The 25,865-nt window shown below is 39.0% G+C and overlaps 4 protein-coding genes and 1 long non-coding RNA gene across 5 annotated transcripts; 3 read left to right on the top strand and 2 right to left on the bottom strand.

The window, feature by feature from the left end:
• Positions 1–6,707: 6,707 nt before the first annotated feature.
• Positions 6,708–8,223, top strand: LOC124326308 (28S ribosomal protein S31, mitochondrial-like). The gene is made up of 6 exons (XM_046785053.1): positions 6,708–6,837; positions 6,904–7,078; positions 7,135–7,240; positions 7,315–7,555; positions 7,622–7,842; positions 7,908–8,223. The coding sequence occupies exons 1-6, from the start codon at positions 6,788–6,790 to the stop codon at positions 8,174–8,176; spliced, it is 1,062 nt and encodes a 353-aa protein (XP_046641009.1). The 5' UTR covers positions 6,708–6,787; the 3' UTR covers positions 8,177–8,223.
• A 1,166-nt stretch (positions 8,224–9,389) lies between these two features.
• LOC124326061 (rho GTPase-activating protein 44-like) lies at positions 9,390–14,108 on the top strand. The gene is made up of 14 exons (XM_046784667.1): positions 9,390–9,821; positions 10,167–10,279; positions 10,349–10,438; positions 10,499–10,703; positions 10,765–10,927; positions 10,987–11,256; positions 11,323–11,514; positions 11,576–11,722; positions 11,783–11,887; positions 11,962–12,049; positions 12,132–12,237; positions 12,299–12,948; positions 13,008–13,241; positions 13,326–14,108. Exons 1-14 carry the CDS (start codon positions 9,769–9,771, stop codon positions 13,598–13,600), a joined length of 2,691 nt encoding a protein of 896 aa, XP_046640623.1. The 5' UTR covers positions 9,390–9,768; the 3' UTR covers positions 13,601–14,108.
• Positions 13,879–15,034, bottom strand: LOC124326542 (peptidyl-tRNA hydrolase ICT1, mitochondrial-like). Its single transcript, XM_046785443.1, has 4 exons — positions 14,853–15,034; positions 14,705–14,750; positions 14,224–14,542; positions 13,879–14,030 (listed from the first exon to the last, which is right to left on the bottom strand). The coding sequence occupies exons 1-4, from the start codon at positions 14,997–14,999 to the stop codon at positions 13,940–13,942; spliced, it is 603 nt and encodes a 200-aa protein (XP_046641399.1). The 5' UTR covers positions 15,000–15,034; the 3' UTR covers positions 13,879–13,939.
• Positions 15,035–17,951: 2,917 nt separating this feature from the next.
• Positions 17,952–19,175, top strand: LOC124326743. The gene is made up of 4 exons (XR_006915768.1): positions 17,952–18,261; positions 18,317–18,395; positions 18,451–18,711; positions 18,776–19,175. It is a non-coding gene; the product is annotated as an uncharacterized LOC124326743 (long non-coding RNA).
• Positions 19,176–19,813: 638 nt separating this feature from the next.
• LOC124326170 lies at positions 19,814–21,773 on the bottom strand. The gene is made up of 3 exons (XM_046784851.1): positions 21,426–21,773; positions 21,094–21,328; positions 19,814–21,007 (listed from the first exon to the last, which is right to left on the bottom strand). Exons 1-3 carry the CDS (start codon positions 21,616–21,618, stop codon positions 19,933–19,935), a joined length of 1,503 nt encoding a protein of 500 aa, XP_046640807.1. The 5' UTR covers positions 21,619–21,773; the 3' UTR covers positions 19,814–19,932.
• Positions 21,774–25,865: the final 4,092 nt, after the last annotated feature.

Here is a 25,865-nt window from a genome sequence, read left to right as displayed (position 1 = left end):
TAAAGAACTGCGCGTTCCATTGGACTTTCGTCAGTTCAATGGCAATTTCAATCCAGTCAAACGATGGAATTTGGCGCTGAATTGACAAAATTCACTTCTGAAAAGTTATTGACGTGGGTGTAGGAATAATAATTCTATTAGATAACGGAATATTGAAATGAAGAAATCGAACGTCAATCAATTTGAAAATCAATTGGATTTTTTTATAGAACTATTTTGCATATATCGATACGGATGCTGTCAACCAAGCAATGATACATCTGATAAGCGACAAACAAAAACGAATAAAAATAACGCTAATGTCGTTAATCTGATCTGCTGGGTCCACCACTCACGTACTTGATTTGCTGCATACGGGGCAACCGTTGCCACAGCCCAAGGGAAACTTTCTTATGGAGAACTTTGACAGACCTCAACTCCTCAATGACTCCGGTCGAATTTCGGATCTCTTCTCCCTCAACCCCAAAATTTTCTATTTGTAACAATTAGGCGTTTTTTTTTCAAAGTTTTACTTCGTAAAGAACCAAAGTATTTATTGCGATACGCGCGCACAAGTATCGAACGAGGCAAAGCCAATGAATGAAAAAACGAGTAGGCTAAAAGATATTAAATTTGAAAAGAAATTTTATTCCGATTGAAAAAGAGAAAAAAAAGCGCAAAAAAAACTAAAGAAACTGGACCAGCCTTACGATCGATAATGGCCAACTTGCTCGGCCGCTACCTCCAGCGCAACGCACGTCAAGAATTGGTGGACTCATTTGAGGGTAATGAAACCCCCCGTCAAGGTAGTCAACTGCTGGACACCGACGGAGGAGTGAAGACGACCTAGTCCTTTTACTGTAGAGGTTTTGTGATGGGTCGACACTTTCGTGTTTTCCCATTAACAACTCAACTCGTACAGTGCCAAGGATTTCGGTAGTCCACACTCGCAAACGCCAGTGCACCGCAGCAACTCCGTTGACGGGTTCATCCACCGATTCTTTCGGATTGTCGGGAGGAGGAGCGTCATCGCAAGCCAACAATTACCGATGGCAAGGCTGACCGTCCAGCATTATTCATCATTGAACTTTAATTTAAAAAAAAAAAAAAGAACACTATCGAGATTCGGCTTGAAGGACTTTTTGGTACACGTTAAATGCGGCATTCTCTATCAAGGCACACTTTATTCTGTTAAAGACATGAATGTTTTTCGTTTATTTATTTTTTCCGGAGAACCACTTTTACGATGGGACGATATTATCAGCAATTTGTTTTAATTAAAACGCAATTAGCTCCCATAAGTGAACCAAGAGTCCCAAGACAGTGAACATATGGAACGCAATTACTTTCTATTGGTGTAAAGAAAACAAAATCTTGATAATGAAAGTCTAAGTAACAAAATTGTTGACTGATAAGGAAGCAGCGTACACCATATTCACTTCTTAATCTCTGGTGTCTAAATATTTCGCTCCATTGAGTCATCCCCCGTTTTTGTGGCCGTCCGTTAAATCGCTTTATTGTCCGCACTATGAAAGTATTTGTAACTATTGATAACTTGCTTTTGACTTTGAACGTACGAGAAACCCAACATTTTCCTATGTTAAGAGCATAGACGTTTTCTTTTTCAGAGTTAGACCTCGTAAAGAACCAAAGAAGTTTAAGTGAAACCAGGCGAGGTAAAAGGAATGACAAAACAAGTTAAAGGCATGAAATTTTGAATGGAATTTTATTGCATTTTAAAAAGAGAAAAATCAAAGCATGAATAAAAAAAAACTGGACCAGCCTTACAACCGATAATGACTAACTTGCTCGGCCGCTACCTCCAGCGCTACGTACGTCAAGAATTGGTGGACTCATTTGAGGGTAATGAAACCCCCCGTCAAGGTAGTCAACTGCTGATGGACACTGATATGGAGTGAAGACGACCTAGTCCTTTTACTGTGGAGGTGTTGTGATGGGTCGACACTTTCGTGTTATCCCATTAACAACTCAACTCGTACAGTGCCAAGGATTTTGGTAGTCCCGGGTAGTCCACACTCGCAGTGCACCGCAGCAACTCCGTTGACGGGTTCATCCACCGATTCTTTCGGATTGTCGCGAGGAGGAGCGACATCGCAAGCCAACAACTACCGATGATAATAAGGCTGACCGTCCAGCATTATTCATCATTTAACTTTAATAAAAAAAAAAAATACACTATCGAGATCCAGCTTGAAGTAATATTTGGTAAACCTTACGGCATCTTTCTAAAGTTCCCCAAATGGTAAGGAATTTTTTTTGCTTGAGATGGACGAGAAATGCGCACGTTGTTTTGGAAATTTAATTGTTTAAAGTAGTAGCTTGAGTAAACCTTGTTTGTGAGATCTAAGTTGCGACATTCGATCGATACAAGTAGATTGTCAATAACGTCGCTACAGGCGGCCCTGCGTCCCTCGGCATCTCCATCGGTGATACATAGATTATCTTCGAAAAAACTTAACTTCACTCCATATTCTTCTTGTAATCTTTTGATGTTTGCTCCACCACGTCCGATGACTCGTCCGCAGTCAGAGTTTGGGATTCCACTCACCACAATCTCGTCGTAGTTGATTTCTTGTGTAACGGATGACAAGATCACAAAATCGGATGAGGCAGCTGATGAAGGCTTTTCCGTTTGTTGTTTAATAACTTGTTTTTCAGCCAGGATTCCTGTTGGAGAAGTATTTGTCGAATCTCTTTGGGCTGATGTTGAGCCAGAAGCTAAAAATGTTGTGACGATTTGAGTGACTTCCGTTTGTGGAGCAATCGCTGGGGTGGTTTGTTTATTTTTAGGTTTACTTGCAGCCGATCGACCGAATTTTTCATTTTTTTGGTCTGATACAATCAAGTGAGTGCTTGAAGACGGAAGACTCTTGGATTTGGCGGCTGAAACAGGGCGTTCGGCTTGGTCACGATCCGGAATGTTAAAGGGTCCGTGTTGCTTCGACAACTGTTTAATTATTTTCTTATCGGGCTCAAATCCACATGTTTCGTTACGGGTTATTGCTCGTTGTTTGATCGCAAGGGTTGCAGGGATTTGGGATTCGAGTTTTTCTAATTGACATTCAGAGTTTTTGCTGGCCAAAGGCGATTCGCTTCCAACGTCTTTCTTTGGTACTTTCCGTAGCGTTTCCACTTTTACGTCGTCAGAGACACTAACAATGGTTACGTTAGCACTTAATGATGGAACCGGCTCGTCAGCACGTGTTGTTTTTCGATTTTCGACTTTGTTGGTATTGCTGGGCTCATTTCGAGGTAGCCAATTGCGTTTTCGTAAGTCGCAAACGTCTTGGACCAAGAAACGGATGCGGTTTGAGATGTTGTTTTGTTTTGTGATCGAATCCAATGCTTCGAAGTAAGAGTTCATTATTCCGCTATTTTTCTGACTATCCAAGTTTTTTCCAGCGGTTGTCAATAAGCGACACAAAGACTCAATCGCTTCCTCGTCCGGTGCTTGGAGAAGCCGACGGATACAATTATGCATAACATTTTCGGTTATGTTGCCCACCTTGTAGAGTTCTCCAATGAACTTGATGTTGCCTAGAGTAGTTCTTCGGTTCCGGTCTATGAGAGAAATGAGTTCCGTCTCAAGTATTGTCTTCTTCTCTTTTGTTTCAGCTTTTTGTACTTCTTTCCTCTTGTTGTCAACATCAATCAGGATATCGCTATCCTTCTGGAAGACTTTCTGGCAGCGAGAAAGTAATAACGTTCGGAATGATAAACTTTCCGTTGGATCGGTTGATGAGACGACTTGTTTCGTTGACAATGACTGGCACATCTGAGCGTACGTGGCAGCATACATGGGTTCATCCAGAGCTTTTTCGAAAAAAAGTTGAATAACTCCAGATAGTTTTTCTTCATCATTAATTTCCAATGCCAAGATTTTAGCCAAAAACTGTTCGTGTTTGGATGGTGTCATTTTGTTTAAAATACCACGTACCGTGTTGAGAAGCACGTCTGTTGCTGATTTTACAGTGGCTGCAGCGGGCGTCGCTCGTTTCGGTTTCCACGCATTTGATGTATCAACGACACGCTCTGATGGTTTGATATCAAACAGCTTTATCTGTCTTCTTGGTGGTGTTACTTTAGATGAGTTCATGCCCATTGTGACTTTACGGGCAATCTCAGAAGGAAGACATTCGGGTTTCATTATTCCAAAAGATTTTCTCTGCATCAGAAATGCACGATCATAAGTTCTCGGTAGACAAGACAAAATTGTTGATGTGTCTGTTTGAGTACCCTGAGAGCCTACGTTCGGCACTCTTGTTTTCTTCGACTGCAAATCTGAAATCACGTTTTCCAATTCGCAAACTGTTGCCTTGTGGTTTTCTAACGAGGAGGAAAGTGATTTAACATCGGACTCGGCTTGTATCAATTTGATTACGAGATCTTCTTTCTCGTTCGTCAATCGTGAAAAGTTTTTCTCCAGTTCGGAAATCTTGATCTCATTTTCACGTTTCATTTGGGCTTGTTGGTAACTCAAAAGTTCGTTTTCAAGTTTTGCTTGAGTTAAAACAGAAACTAATTCACGGTGCGAACGTTTCGAATCATCCATTTCTTGCTGGTGTTTTTTTTGCATACGGACATGAAACTTTTTCAGTTGGTTGTTTTTGACACGCAAGCTATCGCGAGCCAATGACGTAGCGACGAGTCGTTGTTGGAGACCGTTAACTACGTGATGATCAGGTTTATCCGCCTGTTCTCTGTCTAGTTGCACTTTTAGGTGTTGTTCATTGTGCAAAATTCTCGTGACAGAGGTAACAGTCGGATGGGTTTTTATCCCGGTCGGATCTTGTTCGATAGATACAAGGTGGTCGTGAGTATCTTTCGAGGATCCAAGTTTAGTGACCGGTAATAGCAGGTGTGGATCTGCTGCGATGGTAAAATTCGGGGAAATGGGTCCGTTCCATTTGAAACAACGGACGGCCCATTGTGGAAAAAGAGAGTCTGGTAAAGTTCTGTCGTCCGGTTTGGAATGTGCCCCAAGGGACACTGGGGAACCGGGTTGTAAGTCCGGCTGCAGACGTGGAGCTGCGGGGACGACAGTAGGCCTATTCGGGGTAATGGAATCCTCCAGGTGGAAGAAGAGGATCCATTTACGCAAGAAGAAGGCAAGAAAATTGGTGACAGTAGAAATCATTTTGTTTTTGTGGGAACAAAAATGAAAGCTTGAATATCTTGGTCAGATTTTCGTGCCCTTATATCAACTCGGAGGACGTCAACACTATTGGCACTCGTTCATTGGACTAGTTAACTTAAGTTTTAAAATACATTTTCAAGTTTACGCGGAAGAAACTATGATGGTTTGGTTCATTTTATTTTTCCACACATTATACAATCAATTTTTTTATTAATTAACGTAAAATCAATTTCAGAAATTAAGAAAACTGTTGACGAAACACCGCTTGATCACCTTGAACGACCTTGAATGTGTTGCGGCGAATTCGATAATCTGCGAAAAGGCATAGTTAACTTTGGTTTAACAACACCTTTTCAAGTTTAAACGAAAGAAAAGATGATTTCTACGTTTATTTTATTTTTTCAAACATATTACAATCATCTTTTTCATTAATTACTATTAAATAAAATAAAAAAATAAAGTTTACGGTTGACGGAACACCGCTTGACCACCTTGATTGTGTAATTCGTCGGCGAATTTGGTAATCTGGGAGTGTAGCTCCGCCCAATTTTTCAGAAAAAGGCGATCGTGCACTGCGTTCCCCTAATTTAAAATTAAATTTGTTTTAATTCAGTTAGTAATGTTTTGAAACATTTATTTTTTCCTACCACATATTAGAAATTTATAAATAGTGCCGGGGAAGTGGAATAAATTATCGCTAGATAGCATTATACATTTTCAAGTTTACGCGGAAAAAAACTAAGATTACTTTGTTTGTTTTATTTTTTCAAACATATTACAATCATCTTTTTCATTAATTATTATCAAATCAAACAAAAAATTAAGATAACTGTTGACTGAACATCGCTTGACTACCTTGAGTGTGTTACGTCGGCGAATTCGGTAATCTGAGGATGTAGGCTCGCCCATTTTTCAGAAAAACGCGGTTGTGCACTGTATTCCCCTAATTTAAAATTAAATTTGTTTTAACAGATTTGGTAATGTTTTGAAACGTTAATTTTGTCCTACCACATATTAGAGATTTATAAATAATGTTGAAGTTTAGAGTTTAGACGTTCGGTATAAGCTTTCATTGAAAGCTTTCTGAGTTGCTCCATTGAAAGGCTTTCAATGGAGGCAACTCAGAAAGAGAAAAGTCAAATAAGTGGAGTGGAATAAATTCTCCCTGGATGACATTGTTCAATAAATCATAAAAGAGTAACCTTGTCAATAACGTATCGGATAATTTCCGCAATATGATCCTGTTTAATGATTTCATTGTTTTCCAGTCCGTCTTATGACGTTATTAAGAATCTTCAAACCACTCAACTGCCTGAGCGTAAGCTCCGTCATTAAAGGCATGTTTGCCCATAAATAAACAATCTAGAGCGGTCAGTTCTGTTGATTGATTGGGGCAAAATAAAAATAAAGACACACAATAAAGACCACAGGTGTGCGTGCGTGCATGCAGCAAGCATTCGGATGTTGATGATGTTGCACTGTTTTTTACAACATATTCTAAATAACGAATATTAATTATTTTAATTATTTATTTTTATTATTAGTGAGTGTTTTAGCGTGATATACGAAATTGATAATTATTTTATGTTTATGTTTTAAGAATTCATAGCAGTTTAAAACGGTATTGGCATCGTTGAGTAACTTGAATCAATGGCGACTGCCTTACAAAATACGAGAATGTTATTGCGGCGAACATTAAGGTAAAGTAAAAATACAAATCAATGTTTTAAAAACTGTGTTAAATGCGTTTCTTGTTCTATTTACAGTGTCAAGAAAAATGAAATATTGGCCAGAAATATATGCTTTACATCAACTCTAAAATCAAAGAAAGATGAAGGAACTTTGAAAAAAGATGATGAAGCGAAAGAAGTAGCAGCCAAAAATGTAAAACAGAAGGAGGCTAAAGCAAAACTAAACATGTTGCTGGAAGCAATGAGCAAGGTTCACTCTTTTACTTATTTAACTAAATGCTTTAACTGATTTGGTTTTCCTTCCAGGAATCACAAAAAGCATTTCCAGCAGAGTCGGAACTAGCACTAGCAACCCCAAAATTTGTTAAGAAAAACAAACCTTTAAAAACAAAATTGATCAGCACTAAAATAGGTACCTAGAATTGTATCTAAACCTTACCTTACCGGACAACTTTATTATACTTGTTATAAAAATTCTTCTTACAGATTCAGAAATGCTGCAGGCAGTAGAAAATGTCTCAAAGACATTTAGTAAAGAAAATGAAGAATTGAAAAAAAATCTGATAGCCAAGCTTGAATCTATAACAGATGAAAGTGAAGTGGCCCGATTAGAGCCCTTCAAACCTGACAAACAGAAAACAGCAGACCTGAACAGTTTATTGAATACTTTAAAAGTTGATGTTAAGAAGCCTAAAAAGAAGGCTCCAGAGTCACATTTGGCTGCAGTGTAAGTCTTGTTACCACTTACTACTACTACTGGCTACATATAACTTAATTGTGATTCATTTTCCAGGAAAATTGATAATGTGTATGGTGCTGATCCCAGTGGAATTTTTAGAAATGCAAATTTCAAAGAAGAATCAGGAACAGTTTCCAAACTGACTACCTGGGAAATGTTATACCAGAAAGAACTCGAACTTCTTGCTACTCAACCTCCCAGCAATGGTTTTCAACAAATGATTTTGTGGACCAAGCAAGGAAAAGTTTGGCAGTTCCCTATCGATAACGAACAAGGTACTCCATCTCCTTAAATTAAATCTTACACTTTAATTAACCGAAACGATTGCTTTGATGATCAGGTTTGGAAGAGGAAGCCCAAGTCGGCTTCCACGAGCATGTGTTTTTGGAACCGTATCTGAAGCCCTGGTGTCCCAGGCGAGGACCCGTCCGCCATTTCATGGAACTTGTTACAGTTGGTCTTAGTAAGAATCCCTACTTAACCGTAGCCCAGAAAAAAGAGCACATCAACTGGTTCCGCAACTTTTTCGATGCCCAGCGCAGCATTCTTATCGAAACTGGAGCAATCCCTGATGTACCATCAAAGTCCCCTCCGTCTTTATCAGCTTGAGTCGATATGGCTTCTTTGAATATAGTCAACAATTTGTGTTACTTAAATATTTTCACTCTGACCTTCAACATTAGTTAAGATAATATCTTTAGGGCGCATAGAATTTCACTAGCAAACCAACAAAACATTGTGGAGGAAATAGTCAAGCCGTGGAATTTTTCCTTTAATCTGATAAACGTAAGTAGAGAAGTGAAAAACTACTAGATCGTGTCGTTGCACGTTGCACTTTTTTCATGGAATCGGAAACCCAGTCTTTCATCGATTTTCTTTTCATTGTTCATTCTCAACATGTGGAGGGCGTGTATTGTATTGTCATAGCGGTACGAGTTCTATTTGTAGGGTCTGAATTGCCGGTTGATGTCCGACTCCAAAGAACTGCAAAAGAACACTAATGGTTCGTTAGAAGTTGGTAAAAAGTCTGGGAGGTCCCTCACGCCCGAATAGCCACACTTTGAAAAACTCACTACCACAGATGGAAACAGCGACCGCAACGGCGATAATGCGCAGATATCTTCTCACACACGACGAAAATCATACCGAGATCAAATGTGTTCAGCACTTTCGCTTACCCTCATGAAACATAAGAACAATGCACTCGGTCGAATGGCGGCTGCTGGCCAATCAGAAGCTGATGCAAAGAAGTGTACATGTGATCATGCACATCCGCTACTATGGAAAGAAGGGAATGAAACCTTGAAAATTTTTACGTCGGTAATTGTGGCTAATGCTAGTGTCAGAAATCAATAGAATAACCCCGAGGGCGCAGCGCTTTTGTCGAGCCTATGCAGTCCTAATCGCATTCATTGAATTATCACTCCCTTCTTATACTTGGAAAGTTAGTTGAGGAGGGAAAGTTGGTGCGTGAGATAAGGTCTTCAAAAGCCAGAGCTTCCTGATTTTCTCTTCGAGCAGAAACTTCATTTCTATTGTTGGATTTTTATATAATCATCTTCAGTCAGAGAGTCAAACGATTGGCGAACAGAGGCAACGCGCAAACGCTGCTGCAAATCGTTTTCCTTTAGAAGTATACTTTCTAGGATTTTGCTATTTCGATGTAAGAACGTATATACGAATGAAAAGACATTTTAGCTGCCGTTATTAAGGGCCGTTTCATCTCTGGGCTGTATTCAATTAGTGTGAACGACACAAAAGCTGACTAAAGTTGGAACCGGAAACGAGTGAGAAGTGTCTTCGTCTAATATTGGGGAGTGTCATTTGGGGATCGGCTGCTTTTTTCGAGGGAGGGGAAAGCTGCCGAGTTTATTGCTCAGCTCAGCCTTTGCCTTCTCTTAGTGAAGCACACACATATCAGAAGTGATTGTGTGTTTGTTCGTGAGCTGATTACAGAACTCGCAACATGAAGCGAGTTTAGTGCATTGGTTATCAAGCAGTTCAACTATATATTCTTTTTCTCGAGGTGTTATTAAAAGTCTGTATAACGAAAGGACCTAAATCAGGTAGAAATTTTGATGTTCTCGTCTTTGCGTCCGGCCAGCCGCCGAGAGCAAGTGTCGATTTGACACTTTCTTTGCCTTGGCTTTTTGGATTCACAGCAGCTTGGCTTTTAGCTATTTTTCGTCCGTGCTTCAAGAATGAAGAAAAATTTTTTTCGAGTGAAGCAGCTGGTGGACCAGACTGTTTCAAGGTAAAGCACAAAACATTTGTTTACTGTTTATGTATGTGTCTGTTGTCACTTTTCATGTGACTTCTCTCTTGGCCTTGGGTTTGATCTAACATCATTAAGATAATCCCCTTCTTTGTTAAAGCCCAGTTAAATTACAATCATAACTATGTGCCATTCAGTTGTTCCACACAAATTGTTATTGCTCTTGTTTAAAGCCAAGCCAAGCAATGCTCTAAATGACAGGAAATATCTTGTTAAAGGCAATCAAATTCAAGGAAGTAGGGGACAATTAGCTCTCTTAAAACACTAGTGTAATAAAAAATAGAGTCTAGTTTTAATAATGGTGAATGATCTTGTATATAATAGAGCTGAGCAATCAGAAGTTTTGACTGAAGATGTCCAATCTGCTGAGAAACACGTGGAACTACTGAGACAAACTTGTGGGACCATGTCAAGGAAGATAAACAGTGTGCTTTCTAGTAAGAATAAAGTTTTAAAATTTACTTGAAATTAGATATCAATCTATAAATCATACATTATGTTTCTAGAAAATGAAGGCACACAAGTGGATAAGAGGCTCAAGAAGATTCCAGAGTCTGCGATTGGACATACAATGATAGAGTCTGGAGGAGTTTTAGGTATTCATCTGCAATTTATGGAAGACCCAACACAGTTATTTTATCATTAATCTGTTTTAGGTGAAAAATCCATTCTTAGAGACCTGCTAATAGACTGTGGCCAAATAGGAAATAAAATAGGAGCAGAAATGTTGGGTCATGAAGTTGATGTAGAAAAGAATGTTGTGGAACCACTGAGTCAAGTTGAAAATGAGGCTGCCAACATCGTCAAGGCGAGACGAAATCTAAATAAATTGATCTTGGATATGGATTCTGCAAGAACCAGGTTGGATTAATCAAATTTTTAAATCGTAGACTGTATGCGATTATTAACTGTGTTCTTTAAGGTATCGCAATGCACAAAAACAAGCGACCAGTGGAGGAAATGTTGCCAAGGTGGACGGTATCAAAGAGGAATTGGAAGAAGCACAATTAAAAGTAGAAATGAATCGTGATGGATTGGCCGCAGATATCTATGCTCTTTTGGCCAAAGAGGCCGATTTTGCCAAGGTTTGTCCCAGTTCTTTTCAAACTAGAATCAGTAAAAACAAAAATATCTTTTATTCTAGGTGATTCTGCATTTTGCCGAATCCCAGCGCAAGTACCATCTTGCTGCTTTGAAAGTATTGGATGAACACATTCCATTGTTAGAGACCAAGTGGAAGTCACATATTCAGAAACCCGTGTTTGGCTGTGACTTGGACGAACATCTGCGCATTTCAGGCCGTACAATCGCACATCCCATCGAAATTTGTGTCATTACATTGTACGAAACAGGTGTTGATGAGGAGGGTATCTTTCGTATAGCTGGAGGCGCGTCTAAAGTCAGAAAATTTAGGGTGAGCTCAATTTTTTAAAGCCGTTTCATTCAGGATAGATGATAAAGATTAATCATTCCATTTTAGGCTGCCCTTGATGCTAATTTAGCTGATCTTGGGTTTGCGTTGGAATTGCATGATGTCCACATTGTTGCCGGAATTTTGAAATCCTATCTACGCGAGTTACCCGATCCCTTGTTTAGCCTTGCACTGTACGACGACTGGATCAACGCCATTAAGAGCCCCGATCAAGAGACCCGCCTAAACGCTCTAGGCGAGGTAGATAATAAACTTTTATCTTTTAAGGATAAAAACTCACATTTTTTCTTGAATCTACCAGGTAATTGATAAACTACCCGAGAGTCGTTGGAACAACATTCGTTATTTGATTAAGTTCTTTCACGAACTCAGCCGACGCCACGAGCATAATAAAATGACGTCACAAAATCTAGCTATTGTTTTAGCTCCCAGTCTTCTTTGGTCACCGGTATTTGAAAATCTAGCATCAGCCTTGCCCAACCCTTTCTTATTTCCCTTTTATTTACAGGTAAATAACGGTGATGCCTTGAGTTTGAACATGTCCTTGGCTAATACGCATGCCGCAGTGATTGAACATCTTATCATGTTCGCCGATCGCTTCTTTCCCGGAGAGGTAATTGCACTATAAATGTAGAAAATAACATTTGTTACGACGATGTTTTTTGCTTTTGTTTTTGAAATTTATAGATCGATTGTTACGTTACCTATTCGAAAGCTCTGTACTCCGGATTACTTCAACCGCCTTCGCCCTTGAACGGAGGATTTGTCGAGAGAGGTAATTCTTTTGTTGACTTACGTATACCGAAGCCATGTTGTATGTACTAAGGTTTCTCTTCTTTGTTTTATTTTCGCTTAAGATGAGCACGATTCAAAGGAAGTGAGAAAAACTCATCAACGAATGGGAAGCACGGAAGGATTAGTTGAACTTCGGCATCCTGCGCCCAGTAGCTATGCATATGACAAGTAAGATTTACCTAATTATAAACCCGACAAATCAGTTTGCTCTCTAACAGTCTACTTCTAGTTTGGCGAAGGCTGAAAGTCCGCGTCCAATTTCTCGAAGGAAGAAAATACCTGCCCCGGAGCCGCCAAATCAGGGCAGTTCCCCTCAGTTGAAAACATTACCGCATGTTAAAACACCAGAAAAGGAAGAGAAGAAGAGTATTGCTGAGAGCACCCCTGTTCTACCCGAACGTTTTGTGGCTTCTGATAAGCCGCCCGTGCTTCCACCCACGGGACCTGATACAAAACGACTTTCCGCATTGCCGATATCAGAAAAGAAACCCGTTCTTGCACCACGGCCATCGTTGAATCCTTTGATTGAACGCTCATCGGCTTCGTCTAGTCAATCCCAGTCTCATGCTCTTGCACCGATTGGATTCGAAGCAATCGAAAATGATTTAAAACGTCAAGGTTCTGTGAGACAGATACCTCCTTACGCTGGACCGGCGAAAGGCGACGAAGAGACCATTGAACTGAGGAAGCCTCATGCAGTCTCTCATAAGAGAATTTCTTCCTACGAGAACGTCGTAAGCAATAATCCAACCCCTCATCCAAACGCAGTTTCTATGTTCGGAGGATTCCAACCACCGATGCCGCTAGATCGGACAAAATTTGATATTGATAAACCGAAGCCTAGCGTACCGGAACGACCGTCCATCATAAAGCAACAGGGTAAAACTAAAATCTTCATTTAAAATAGTTCCATAAGACTTATTGATTCAATGAAACAGGTTCAACAGGCAGTACTTCAACCAACACTTTAGCACCGGAAGCTCATAGCCCTAATGAAACTAGAAATAATGGGCCAGCAGTATTGGAGCGAGTTCATTCTTTCTCTGTTAACAAGCAACAAGTTTCAATTGTACAGGTTAACAGTAACAATCCGGGTTTGACGCTCAACTCTTCCGACCATCCCGATATACAGTATGCGGACTCAGAGGATGCTTCACCTCCTGCTGTCCAAGGTAGGTTTAAAACTTGGGGGTTTTTTGTTTGTTTTTGCTGTTGTTAAATTTAGTGTACCGTGAGTAATTGTTTAATGGTTTTAGGTGAAGTGGTGAAACCTGAACGTCCGCCCAAACCGGAAAGACTATCGCATCCTTCCGGAAACGGAAGTGTTGAAAGTAACAATAACAACAACACATCATCGTCCAAACCCGAAGCAATAACTGGAGAAGAAGAAGTCTTCACTCAACCGATCAATGTTGGAGGAACTCTGCCCCGTCCAGCTCCACGTCCCCAGCCTCCTGTGCCGCCCATAAAGCCTCGTAGTACCATTTCGACATCGTCAATAGGAGCAGTTGGAGACAGTACTGATCTTTGAGGATCAACTCAAAAAAACTTTTATTATTTCCCTATAAAGTATAATTGCCTTTTTCTATTAAGAGGCCGAGCCTTTCCGATTTTTTCAAATGTACGTGGTTTGTTTTTGTGATTACGGACGGTATTTATAATGAAATCAAAGTCGGAGAGACAGAAGAGATGTGTTGGTATTTTGTGATGGGTGTGTTGGTTGTGTTTCGATTTTCTATACGACATCCTACGTAAATCAGTGATTGTTTTCGAAAGTGCATTTGGAAAGCTGATGAATTAGGATTTTTGTTTACTCTTTTTTCATGTTTGTTTATTTACTGTTGTCAAAAAATGGTTTGACCAAAACTATTTACGAATCGAGAGTAGGTGATTGGCGTCCTTGCTTCGTCATCGAGTGTGCCCGCTTCTCCCTTAGACGCTCCCGAGCTGCCCTTTCACGCCTAAAACATTCGATGCATTTTTAACCGTTTAAATTGCGTTTGATAATATGATATCAATACAATTAACATACAAATTGAGCATAACTTCTAATGATTACTGACCACTTACTAGCGATACATAGTAAACAATTACAGGAAATAGTTGAAAAAACGATTCTAGTGAAATGTATAGTAATTAATAAACGATACTTACAGCCTTCGTTGTCTTTCCACTGTTTCTGGGGAGATTTCAGGGATTACGAGACTTTGGGCCGTAGATTGGATCAAATCTCTCAATTTGTCGAGCGTATCAGCCAAATTAAGGTGCTGAGATCTGGTTCTATCTGATTTAACAATAAAGTAACCTTCTTTGGATAGCTGATTTTTCAATTTTTCTGCTAATTTGACACGAACAGGCTCTGGAATCCATTCAGCACTGGCTAGATGAAATCTTATTTCAGCTTTGGTTGAGACACAATTGACATTTTGCCCTCCAGTTCCGCTACTGCGAGCATAGCTAATTTGAATTTTGTCTGGAAGAGAAAAAAAAAACAGAAATTCGTTGAAGCTTAGACATATTAAATAGTAAAAGGGATACTATTTACGGTGTTTATATTTTACAAACCATAGTAAACTGGTAATAATAAATTTGTGAATAGCCATCAAAATAGCTTTCTCTGCAACAATAAACTTACCCATCGGTATGTAGCCACTAAATTTCCCATCTTTACTTTCTGGTGCCTATGATTGTTTAAAAAGTGAAAAGGAAAAAGCTGTTTGTTAGTAGGTTATAATTTAAACGTGATAATGTTGTCAGCTGATTTCGTATTTATTATGATTTACCTTGGGAATCGTGGTGATATCCAACCGACTAGATGGATATAATTTTTCAAGGGTTATACTACTTTTAAAACCAGATAGATATGCTCGACTACTCGATGAATTTATCAAAATCCTTCGAAAACAGGATAAATTGTTTAGGACTGCCATGTTTTCGTATGTAACACAAGCTAGCAGACAACATAGCAACATAGCTGAAGCGGTGAAGCCTCAACTTCACACCGTCTATCCTAAATTAAACGCCAAAAAATTAAAAACCAAATACAAAATTAATAAATAAATATTTAAAAAAAACTTAAATTTGCTTATGTATCAACATTGCGAATTTTATCACTAGATAGTAGATACATATTAGAAAAATCTAAAAAATGAATGAATGGCAAGACTGCTTCGAAGAAAAGAATTCGCGGGAATTACACATCATGACATTTACCCCATCTCCTCCTTAATTAACTGTTTACTTTTACGGCAAATCCGAAAGTAAAGATCAGACGGTTCTGAACATGATACGGAAACACAACGTTCGACAAAGAGCCAATAAATTCTACCCTGCTATCTTCCCTCGTAAGTGTTTACAGTGTCCTTTTCTATAATCTTTCGTATGTATGTAAATTGACTACTGTATTTTTATATTTTCAGACCTCTTGTCCTCTTGAATCCTTAAAATGCCCCGTGACCCTCGACCCCCGCGTCAACCCCATCAAGTACACTCGCTTCCATAAATATGTAGGCCACCGCCCGCGGGTTGTACCGCTTCAATAATACCTTTATGCGCGCCTTTATGGTATATTCGACAATAGAGTAGGAAGGGGTTACATATGAAACCAAAATAATGATGGGATGAGTATGAAAACCAAAAAAGCTATTATTTCAAGGCTTTTTTCCTTAAAATTTTTCTTTAAAATATGAAAAGCTACACTGTGTTAAAAATGGCAAGAGTAGGTGGGCGAGTTTTTGGTCCGCATGAAGAATTTCACCGTGAATCTTACAGATTGACTGATGCAATTCGTATCGAAATAATTAGACTTCATAAAAACGGCATAGGGCAGCGCACAATCGCGCGTAGATTACAAATTCATCGAAAATCAGTGGAATTGTGGATCAAAAGATATAACGAAGACAGAAATCTGAAGGTTTATGCTAATGATGAAGGGGCTCCAAGATTGACTTCCGAAAATGAAGATTTTTTGTTGGCATGTTCAGGTGTGTGATCGTCTTAATGAATAATTTTAATTTTTTACTAAATTTTATTAATAATTACCATTTTATTTTTAGCCACTATAAATAATTTTGATAATTCTTCTGACGTAGCGGCTAAAGCCGGCATAAATTTCTTATCGATTCAATCTATTTCAAGACGATTGAATGAATCGGGTTTACAATCTAGAATCGCCGCAATAAAAGACATTCTAACACCGGAACATAGAGCCGGAAGACTACATTTTGCTAGGCGCTACGTTGACTATCCCGTGGAATTTTGGAGGTGAGTTCTTTTTACTGATGAAAAATCGTGGTCATCGGCAGCACACGGTCAGATCCGCGTTCGGCGACATCAGAATGAGAGATTCAAGAAAAAGAATATCTATTCTATTAAAAGAAGCGGACGAACAACTGTAAGCGTGTGGGGTGGTGTGTGGTTGGGTGGCTTAACGCCACTGTATCGCGTTCAAAATAACTTAACTTCGGCGCAATACATAACGAATGTTTTAGAAGGAACTCTACTTCCTTACATTCGCCAAGCATATCCACATGGGGAACCTGTCGTTTTTGTTCAGGACAAGTATTTATAACAAAAATAATAATCATAAAGCAGATAACTTTATTTGTTTTATTTTATTAGTTCTTCTGTCCATAATTCGCGCACTACCCGACAATGGTTAGTTGAACACCCGGAAATTGTTGCTCTCGATTGGCCCGTGAAAGGAGCTGATATGAATCCCATCGAAAATTTGTGGGGTCATCTTGTTGTCGCCCTCAACAAATCGAGAAATGAACAGGGATTGCCTTTTCACGCACGCGACGCAAATGGAGCTGACGAGTTATACGCCCTAGTAAATTCTGAATGGCAAAAGTTAATGCGTAATGAAACGTATATCGAAAGCCTGATAGAAAGTATGCCACGGCGACTTCAAGAAGTAATAAATGAAGAAGGGGGGTGGACGAAATATTGATCTTTACCTAAAACACTGTAACAAAAAATTTTCCGCTAAAATAAAAAACTTTGTTTTGCTGACCCATCCCTCAAGTTTATTTTCTTCCTTTCACAAGCTTAAGTAAACATACCGTAAAGGTATATTTGAAGCGGTACAACCCGCGGGCGGTGGCCTACATATTTATGGAAGCGAGTGTACCAGAATTTGCTAATAATGATGCCGGTGTGCCACCTGAGCTTCAAAACGGTCTACATAATGGCGCACCGGCACATCTTGGACAACAAAGAAGGGCAGACGAAGACGATAGCCCCTCCCCCCCTCCACCAAGACGGCATGATGGGGCACCACCTCGCCGTGTTCGCCGCATGAGCCTCCAGCGAAGGGATCGGATATATGCCGCCAACATCGCCGTCAGGCAACAGAGGGCAGCAGAGCGGCAGCAGCAACAGCAATCTCCGCGGAGGCCCTTTGAAATCCGAGCATTGAATGGGTTGCCATTGGAAATAAATGCTCCGCCAAGCCCGCCACCGCAGAATGAAAATGAGCACTCAGAATGAAAATGATGGCTTGTAATACTAATTAAAAATCACTGCTTATTCAATTTGCAAATAAAATAAATAAATTGCTAAACTGCTATGTACATCTAGTTTAACATTTTTACCGCATGTTTCTTTTACCACTAGATAAATGGATGAGTGGAAAAAAATTACACCATTATTTGGGGGCTTTTGTACGGAACTACGGAACACCGACGCCGTCTGGGCCCTGGGGAGGCGAAATTTGTTTTTACACTTCAATCACAGATAAAGACCACTGGTTGATTCTCTCCATAAGAGAAATAAAATAACATGGCCAACTGTCGCCAGAATTCTTGCTACCCTTCCTCCGATTTTAGGTATGTAGTGAACAAAACGTACAACAGAGGGCAGGAGAAGCATTCCTATCATGTTCCCTATCAACTGTCAAGTACTGCGTCGTGGAATGTTTATGGCTTGTCGACGTCGTAATTGTTCGTAATGTTTGGGAAATTTTCCGTTAAAAATGTCGTTGTTAAAAGAAAAGAAGAAGAGGCACGATACATACTGTTTTATTTGTGGATGTGTTGAATATGACGAAAACTATGTCGGTCATGAGGATTGGGAAAAATTGATTCCCATGTCTGGGTTTCTACTTACAAATTGGCTCTGTGGTCGTAATTTTGGCATCAAACCTCAGGATGATCTTCTTTCGAATCTCTTAGTGCTCCCAAGCTAAGAGAGGTATTTCTTATAACAATTCAAAATGCCACACATAATATAACTTAAAGTATTACAGTTAGGCCCAGTAAAAGTAACCTGTTTGCTGATTGCTACAATGGAAATCATCGCTCTCATTTCCAAAGCTTCAAAGAAAGGTACTTGTATTGTATGTTTTTAATCAAAGCATTAATTGATACTAATTTTCTGTAGACATACCCATAAATTCAACTAGTCCTTCTGAACACTGTGATGGATGATTCTCATCTCGGCACAAGGATTAGCTTCTCTCAACCTGCTCATTTATCCTACTTAACTCTCAACTGAACACAAAACTTCAAGCATGAGCTCATCCCAAAAAGACTTGTTAAGAGAACAACTAATCTTTTCCAAAGTAAGCTCTGAAGAAGCAATTCAACAAATGAGCCAACAGCTATCCACTTCTACACTTGAGAAATGCCCATAAACGGCGTGGTATGAAAATATAAAATTCTCAGGAAACATTTTAGTTTGCTAAACGTTCTTTTCACGTTCACAGGAAACCTTCTTGCAAGGTTGTCGAAAAATGCAACTCGAAGCAAAGGTGAGGGGAAGCGGAGTTTCACCCGACAAAACTCTAAGCGTGTCGAAGTTAATTCACGACGTGTCGGAGTAAAATCGACCCCTGTCGGAGTTGTTTCGAGGTCTTGTCGGAGTTGAGTTTTGTCGGGTGAATGTACCCTTGCCAAGGTGAGTGATATGCTCACTTTATATGGAATCACTCAATTTTTCGGTTGTCGAGAGGATATGAAAATGCCTTCAAAAAACATTTCTAAAACTTTTAAACCTAAATTGGCAGATACATTATGTTCTGCACCAGTCCATTTCCAATTTGCCACTTCTACATAGCATTCTTCGAATCTTTTGAGTGTACTATTGTTTTTAAAAATATAAATTTTGTTGCATTTCATAGCTTTATATGTAGCACAAAGAGTGAATTAAATTTATTCTGGTTGACAAGGAACTTACAGAAAAATTTGGTAAAAAAGTATTACAACTGAAAGCAATCAAATGTAAAATCACCTGGAGGTTTAAAACACATTTAACCAAAAGACATTTTTCAAACAATATATAGAAACAAGGTAATCTTCCTTGCTAACTCCAAAACTTCAGTTCAGCCAGGTAGACTGGGGGCACCAGCATTCAGAATTAATTCAACTAGCTAAAAGAACTATAAATAAGATAGTTATTAACTCTAAAAAAGTGTATATAAAATTAATGACAACTTAAATAAATATGTTGACGACAACTTTGCTAAGGCTTTGCTTAGGATTTTTACCTCTAAGTCTAATCTAAATGACAACAAATAATTAAGCAAAAAAAAAATAAAATAAAACAATATTCGTCTGCAACAGCCCTTCGTAGCATCTAAGTACACTACCTTATCCACTAGAGGCAGTACAGGCACAACAAATTTCGCCTCCCCAGACGGCGTTCCGTACTTTTGATTGACCATGAGCACAGAGCACTATGACGTAAAAAGGGATTTCAAGAGAACAACACAGAAATTTTTCATGACGCCTTTATTTCTCCAGAACACAAATAATTTGACAGAACAACAACACACTTATTGGAGCTCGCATCATTCACACAAGGACGAACAAAGAAGTTCGCTGCTCTTCATTTTTCAGTAAATAAGAACACAAAACTTATGCGTCAATAGCGTTGACTATAAGTCGGATAAATTATACGTTCAGTATCAAAATTCTCAAATTCTAAAATCAATTTCCAATTGTTACAATGAGCAATTTCGCACCAATCGTAAACATTGCGAAGAGTGACTTTATTGCAAAAAGAGAAGATTATTTCTTCAAGACGATTTTCATTTATTAATAGTGCATCTAGTCCCTGCTTTGTCACTAAATTACAGGCTGTTAAACTTAGTACCTCAAGATTCTTAAATATGCCGTTTGTCATGGCTTCTTGTAAAAAATTGTCAGTGAGTGCGTCACATTCTGATATTTCAACATCCTCTAGTAAAGGACAAGATAATAATCCAAATAAAATGTCATTTGATAGATTGAAGCCGCACTCTAGAATCTTGAGATCCTCGAAAATAACTCGACCTTTTTCTTTCCGCAATTGAATTACCTCGTTTTCAGACAAGGAACTCAAACTTTGGCTTTGCCTTTGGAAGACCAGTGAGTTTAAATTGGGACAAAATTTGACAATCGTCCAAATATCAACGACTTCAAGGTATGCAAGGTCGAGAACTTTTAATGAATTTCCGACCACCTTTAGCACCGGAGCAATGCCCATGTCGAAGGTAATTTCATCTCCTGTAGAGCTTTTGACCCCCATGATTCTGAGTACTCGAAGGTTTTTCAAATTTGTCAAGCAAAACAAATCAGAGTCTTTTAATCCCTTCTTAACAACAATAGTGAGATCGAGAAGCCCAGGGCAACATCCTACTACTAACCCAAGATTGCCTTTTCTATATAAACCGGCAGGACGAATATTTAGACGAATGAAAGCAAATTTTAACACCTGTGGTGGAAGTGAAACTATGGCCGCTGACTTAACCACTGCTACTAATACATCAAAGATTTTTTGATTTTCGATGACCTGCAAGGCTGAAAAATGTTGTACAGCCATTTGTGTTCCTCTTTTCGTCACGGAACGACAGGAAATAAACAATTCATGAAGAGTGTTGCGTAGATCACTTGATGGGAGAATTAACCATTCAATGCCAGTGTCTGTCACTCTAGAGCAATGATTTACATCCAATACCCTATATTTAAAAAATAAATAAAAATAATGAATCATATTCGTTAGAAAAATAAAACCAGTTGGATAAATTTTTAAAAATAGTCCCACCTTAAATGTTTACACCATGTCCCTATAATTTTTAAACAAGAGTCTCCCACATTTGTTTTTTGCAAGACTAGCACTTGCAGTGTTTCGAGTTTTCTGAAATTTAGGTATTGCTCATTGCACAAATTGGGAATAATTAATTTTTTTAGCTCCGTTGTAATGAGAAACCCAATATTGAAATTTTTCATTTTCTTGTCTCTAGGAAGGGAACTGATGATCTGCTCCAACAGAACGGTAGCTAAAGTATAAGTTTAATCATTGTTAAATATGAGGATTAAGCATTACATTATCCATGCAAATATAACTCTTAAAACACTTTTTGTAATCCAACTTACGTATTTTATGAAACGGATTATTGTCGGATTCGCCTTCAGTTGTTTGTGGGATAGAACATGAACTAGTGCTCGTCTCCAACTTCAATCGTTTTTTAACACTTTTAACGGGAGTCGGATAAATATGTTCTAGATTGTTCTTAATAATGTTAAGACACTGTGAAAAAAGTGAGAAAACAGGCGACACTTTAGGCATCCTTAACTGTATTTGAAACAATTAATTTTTTTAAATAAAAGTATGAAACGAAGATTTGTCTGACTAACGGAGACCAACTATGAGTGCCTCAAAGCAATTAATGAAAAAAAGGAAGAAAACTTTTATTCGCAGCCTTTCCTATCCATAGTCGTTGTTTCGTCGTTTTCCCTAGCAGCGAAATATAGATACTTTTTTTCTTCATACACCCCTTTGTCTGCTATACTCGTCTGCTTACAACATTGCCATGTATGCTTTGAATGACTTCTTTTTTAAAAATTTGATGATAAATCAGGGCCATTTATAGTCCGGTCGGGCCGTCGGGCTAGGTTTTAACCCCAAACAAATTGTCATTTCTTGTTTTTTTTCATGAGCTTTGTTTATATGCCTTTTTTGTATGCCCTGTTAAAAAGCTCTCGAAGAAAATTAATATTTAGTGTACTTATTTTTATTTTGAAAATATCTGTGTTTTTGTAATTTGATTAAAGGTAAAAAATAAAAGAAAATTATCTATGATTTGTTATTGAATTCTCAGGTTAGATAACCACAATAATAGTAAGCGTTTTTTTCATCTCGTTCAGTGCAAACAAGTAATCTTGTTTTTGCTCTTGTTGTTCATGAGATAAAATATTTTCGGTGACTCTTTTTAATAGTATAAAAATCGAATAGAGAGAAAGATACACAGCCACGAATCGTGGGTAAAATTAGACGCCATGTAGGACGGCAGGACTCTATAATTAAAATTCTATAATTAAAACTCTATAAACTAAAAAATTTAATTGGCGCAGAATAGAAAGGTAGATTTCTACATATGTCACGCGCTGTCACGGTATAAGATCGATCCTTAAAATTCAGTGGGGTTTCCGTCTTGGTTAAAAAAATATAACTTAACGTCATTTCTTTATCATTAGGCGGTGATTGAAGTGTCTTAAAAATAATCGACCCGGTGGAAGAAAAGCATTCAATAAGCGGAACGCTTCAGTGCAACGGGCGTGAACCAGTTTTATTTTTTTTAAATAGCAGGATGGCAATATTTCCTGTGTTCACGATTTTTTGTTTTCTTAGACTAATGAATTTCCGTTAATTCTCTCAGACGTAAGAGCTAGGGTGAACGGTGAACCATACGCAGAGAATTATGCATAAAAAGGGAGACGGAAGAACGGGAGTCCCGTCGGTTTAGTAGTTGAATTCTTTCGTAGCCCATATATTTCTTGTTTGATTCACACGTTACGTGAGATTCAATCAGCAGAAAAGGTGGATATGATGAGTCACGTTGCTGGTTGATGTTTATTCAAGGTCGTAAACAACCCCTCGCACCCCATTCTGACTTCTGAGAACTCCGGCTCAACCTTCAGCCAAACAAGGTCAAGGGGGAGACTGAGGGTGACTCACTTTGTTGTTGTAAATAAACCAGGTAAAAACCCAACAAATGCGTTGCGTTTTTCAAAAATATGTTTTACTATAAACGAGTTTAAAAAAATATTCATCCATAATGATACGAAATTTTATAAAATATCAATAATTAATATACCATAGCTTACTTCAATTAACACTAGTTTTGTTGGATCCAACATCCAAACATGGTAAAATTTAAAAAAAAAACGATAAATTATTTTCGTGTTATTCCAAATTGAGGTTTAATTTCATGAGAAATGAAATGAAAAATTTTACAATAACGTTCCAAAAAAAAAGATAAATTATTTTCGTGTTAACGTATTCCAAAATGAGGTTTGATTTCATAAGAAATGAAATGCAAAAATTTTCTGGGATAACTTTACAATAACGTTCCATCATGGTATAATAGGTTGAACCTCCATATTAAATTAAAACTTACATAGTCGTTAATTCTACATTGTATTCATATGGATTCAGAAACGCTACCATTTTTTTTACTTTGATAGTTCATCTTTCTCATATGCTATTTGATTGTTTTTTATGAAAAAACGAGTAACCTGAGCCCCGGTCAAATCCGGGGAACTTTTGTCTAGCGTAAAGTCGGATTGTTTTGCTATTCGCTTCCCTGTAGCTTAATCATCTGCCCGTAATAGAATTTATCGTGGGAAATCTGCCCAGTACTTGAAGATTTCGTCATCACGGAGATGCTATAGACATCTGGTGGTGATGCTGGTTGTTGCGTCATATTGCGTCATCACGGTCATCACGGTCGGTACCGTCATCACGACATCTGGTGGTGATTTGTTTGGGCATGTTTGGGCATGTTTCATTTTGGGGGAGGAGCCTGTGTTGACACATTATCCGTGACAGACACAGGCTCCTCCCACAAAAGCTTGTTCTTTTATTATATACGAGTAACCTGAGCCCCGTTTGAATCCGGGGAATTTTGGTCTAGCGTAAAGTTGGACTGTTTTGCTTTTCGCTTTTCTGTAGCACGATCTGCCCGTAAAAGAATTTATCGTGAGAAATCTGCCCAGTACCTTACTTGAAGATTTCGTCATCACGGCGAGACATCTGGTGGTGATGCTGGTTGTTACGTCATCAAAGATTGCGTCATCACGGCGACGACATCTGGTGGTGATTTGTTTGGGCATGTTGGGGCATGTTCCATTTTGGGGGAGGAGCCTGTGTTGACACAGACACAGGCTCCTCCCCCAAAAATGTCCGTGACAGACACAGGCTCCTCCCCCAAAAGCTTGCTGTTTTAAGATAGAAAAGCAAGCTTATCAGCTCGCCGAATGGATAGTCGTAAGCCAGTTAAAAACTGTCTTAAATGACAAATTCAGGACCTATTTTGTATTCAAAAGTGACGTTACGTTGTTGAGTGACAAAGGCACACGAAAAGCAAATTTGTGAGACAGCAAAACAGTAAGAAAATAAAACAAATTTATTCTGGGTTATTTTCAAACCATTGATCTTGTGTAGCCTGACACAACATATTTAGCCGTCTCTCTTCCATCTTTCTAGCAAATAACCCATCACCAGTCGATATTTTCAATGCTCTTTGATAGTCAAATGGCAAGACGGCCAAATCACTAATATGTCTTACCCTTGAAAGAGCCACGAAAGTCAGGCCGGCGGTTTCTTTGGGACCGATGTCTACAACAGTTTTGCCTAGAGTTTCTCCTTGAGATTTCCATACGGTCATCGCATAAGCCAGGCGAAGGGGAAACTGAATCCTGACGGCTCTGGTGTCATCAGACCGTATGGATATGGCCGGGATTGGTATACAGTTGTGAGTTGAAATGCCGTTATTCATGGTTGTAGAGAAGAATTGAGGGCCGGTATAATCAGGCCATCTAACAACGATGAAATCAGGCAGATCAACATTGGGCTGTTTGGAATAGACGATATCAACCACGGTACCTCTGGCACCATTAGTGAGACCCACAGCCGTGTTGATGTTGGATGTTAACGTTACTTGTGCTCCGATCGCAAGGTACAGTTCAACTTCAAGCCCTCGAAACTGATCAGATGGCTTTGACTTGCCACTTGAAGGCAGATTTACCGACCGTAGTAGGGTGATTGGCATTTGAAGTTGTGGTAATTTAAAGTAATTTCTGCGATTTACAGCTTCGTTGGTGGCAAACAAGTAGGTCGCATCTTCAAAATCAGTGCCAAAGTTGGCAATGGCTTCCGGATTCCTTGCTTGAAGGAATTTCCACTGGTCTATGGAACAGTTTCCATCTCTCAAAGAGTTGAGTGTGTCCAGGAATGTTTGCTGGTCAATGTCGCCATCTTCTACTTGTTGTCGTCGAACTTCTGTCAACTTGATGACGGATTGGAAAGCCAAGTAAGCGGCCCGACCCTCGTTGGCAAACGGTGCTGTTGATTGGGAATAGAGGGAAGGAGCAGCCACAGGAGGAAGTTGAGCTGGATCTCCAACCAAAATAACAGTCAGCCCACCACAAAAAAGGTTGTTGCCTTTGGCTTCACGAAGACGAGCGTCAATTTTTCCAAGCATGGTCAAACTCAACATTGAATATTCGTCAATTATGATAATTTTAACATGACGAAATTTCTCTTGAAGAGCTGCCAGTTTCGCTCCATTAAGTGGGACGAACTTTGTACCTTGGCCTTTTTCTACTGGAATTTGAAATATCTTATGCAAAGTTTCACCGCGGATGAGATGGGCCGCTTTCGCTGTGTAGGCCGAACGGACGATATGTTCTTTAGGGACAGCACTGGAAATTGCTGAAATAGTGAAGGTTTTGCCGGTACCAGCTGTGCCATTGACGATCAATAACAACTGTTTCTGAGATTGCAGAGCCTCAACAACCATATCGAACCACATT

The sequence above is a fragment of the Daphnia pulicaria genome, chromosome 2 (genome assembly GCF_021234035.1).
Source record: "Daphnia pulicaria isolate SC F1-1A chromosome 2, SC_F0-13Bv2, whole genome shotgun sequence".
In the NCBI taxonomy this organism is placed as follows: Eukaryota; Metazoa; Arthropoda; class Branchiopoda; order Diplostraca; family Daphniidae; genus Daphnia; species Daphnia pulicaria.
This window is presented reverse-complemented; position numbering and strand designations above follow the sequence as displayed.

Coding starts and splice junctions, on each gene's coding strand:
- LOC124326061 (XM_046784667.1), top strand. CDS start 9,769: ATGAAGAAAAATTTTTTTCGAGTGAAGCAGCTGGTGGACCAGACTGTT. Junction 10,439..10,498: donor AGAGTCTGGAGGAGTTTTAG/GTATTCATCTGC, acceptor AATCTGTTTTAG/GTGAAAAATCCATTCTTAGA. Junction 13,242..13,325: donor TTCACCTCCTGCTGTCCAAG/GTAGGTTTAAAA, acceptor TAATGGTTTTAG/GTGAAGTGGTGAAACCTGAA.
- LOC124326542 (XM_046785443.1), bottom strand. CDS start 14,999: ATGGCAGTCCTAAACAATTTATCCTGTTTTCGAAGGATTTTGATAAAT. Junction 14,543..14,704: donor TAGTGGCTACATACCGATGG/GTAAGTTTATTG, acceptor TTTCTCTTCCAG/ACAAAATTCAAATTAGCTAT. Junction 14,031..14,223: donor GTGGAAAGACAACGAAGGCT/GTAAGTATCGTT, acceptor CGAATGTTTTAG/GCGTGAAAGGGCAGCTCGGG.
- LOC124326170 (XM_046784851.1), bottom strand. CDS start 21,618: ATGCCTAAAGTGTCGCCTGTTTTCTCACTTTTTTCACAGTGTCTTAAC. Junction 21,329..21,425: donor TAATCCGTTTCATAAAATAC/GTAAGTTGGATT, acceptor CTTATACTTTAG/CTACCGTTCTGTTGGAGCAG. Junction 21,008..21,093: donor ACATGGTGTAAACATTTAAG/GTGGGACTATTT, acceptor TTTTAAATATAG/GGTATTGGATGTAAATCATT.
- LOC124326308 (XM_046785053.1), top strand. CDS start 6,788: ATGGCGACTGCCTTACAAAATACGAGAATGTTATTGCGGCGAACATTA. Junction 7,556..7,621: donor GAGTCACATTTGGCTGCAGT/GTAAGTCTTGTT, acceptor TTCATTTTCCAG/GAAAATTGATAATGTGTATG. Junction 7,843..7,907: donor CCCTATCGATAACGAACAAG/GTACTCCATCTC, acceptor TTTGATGATCAG/GTTTGGAAGAGGAAGCCCAA.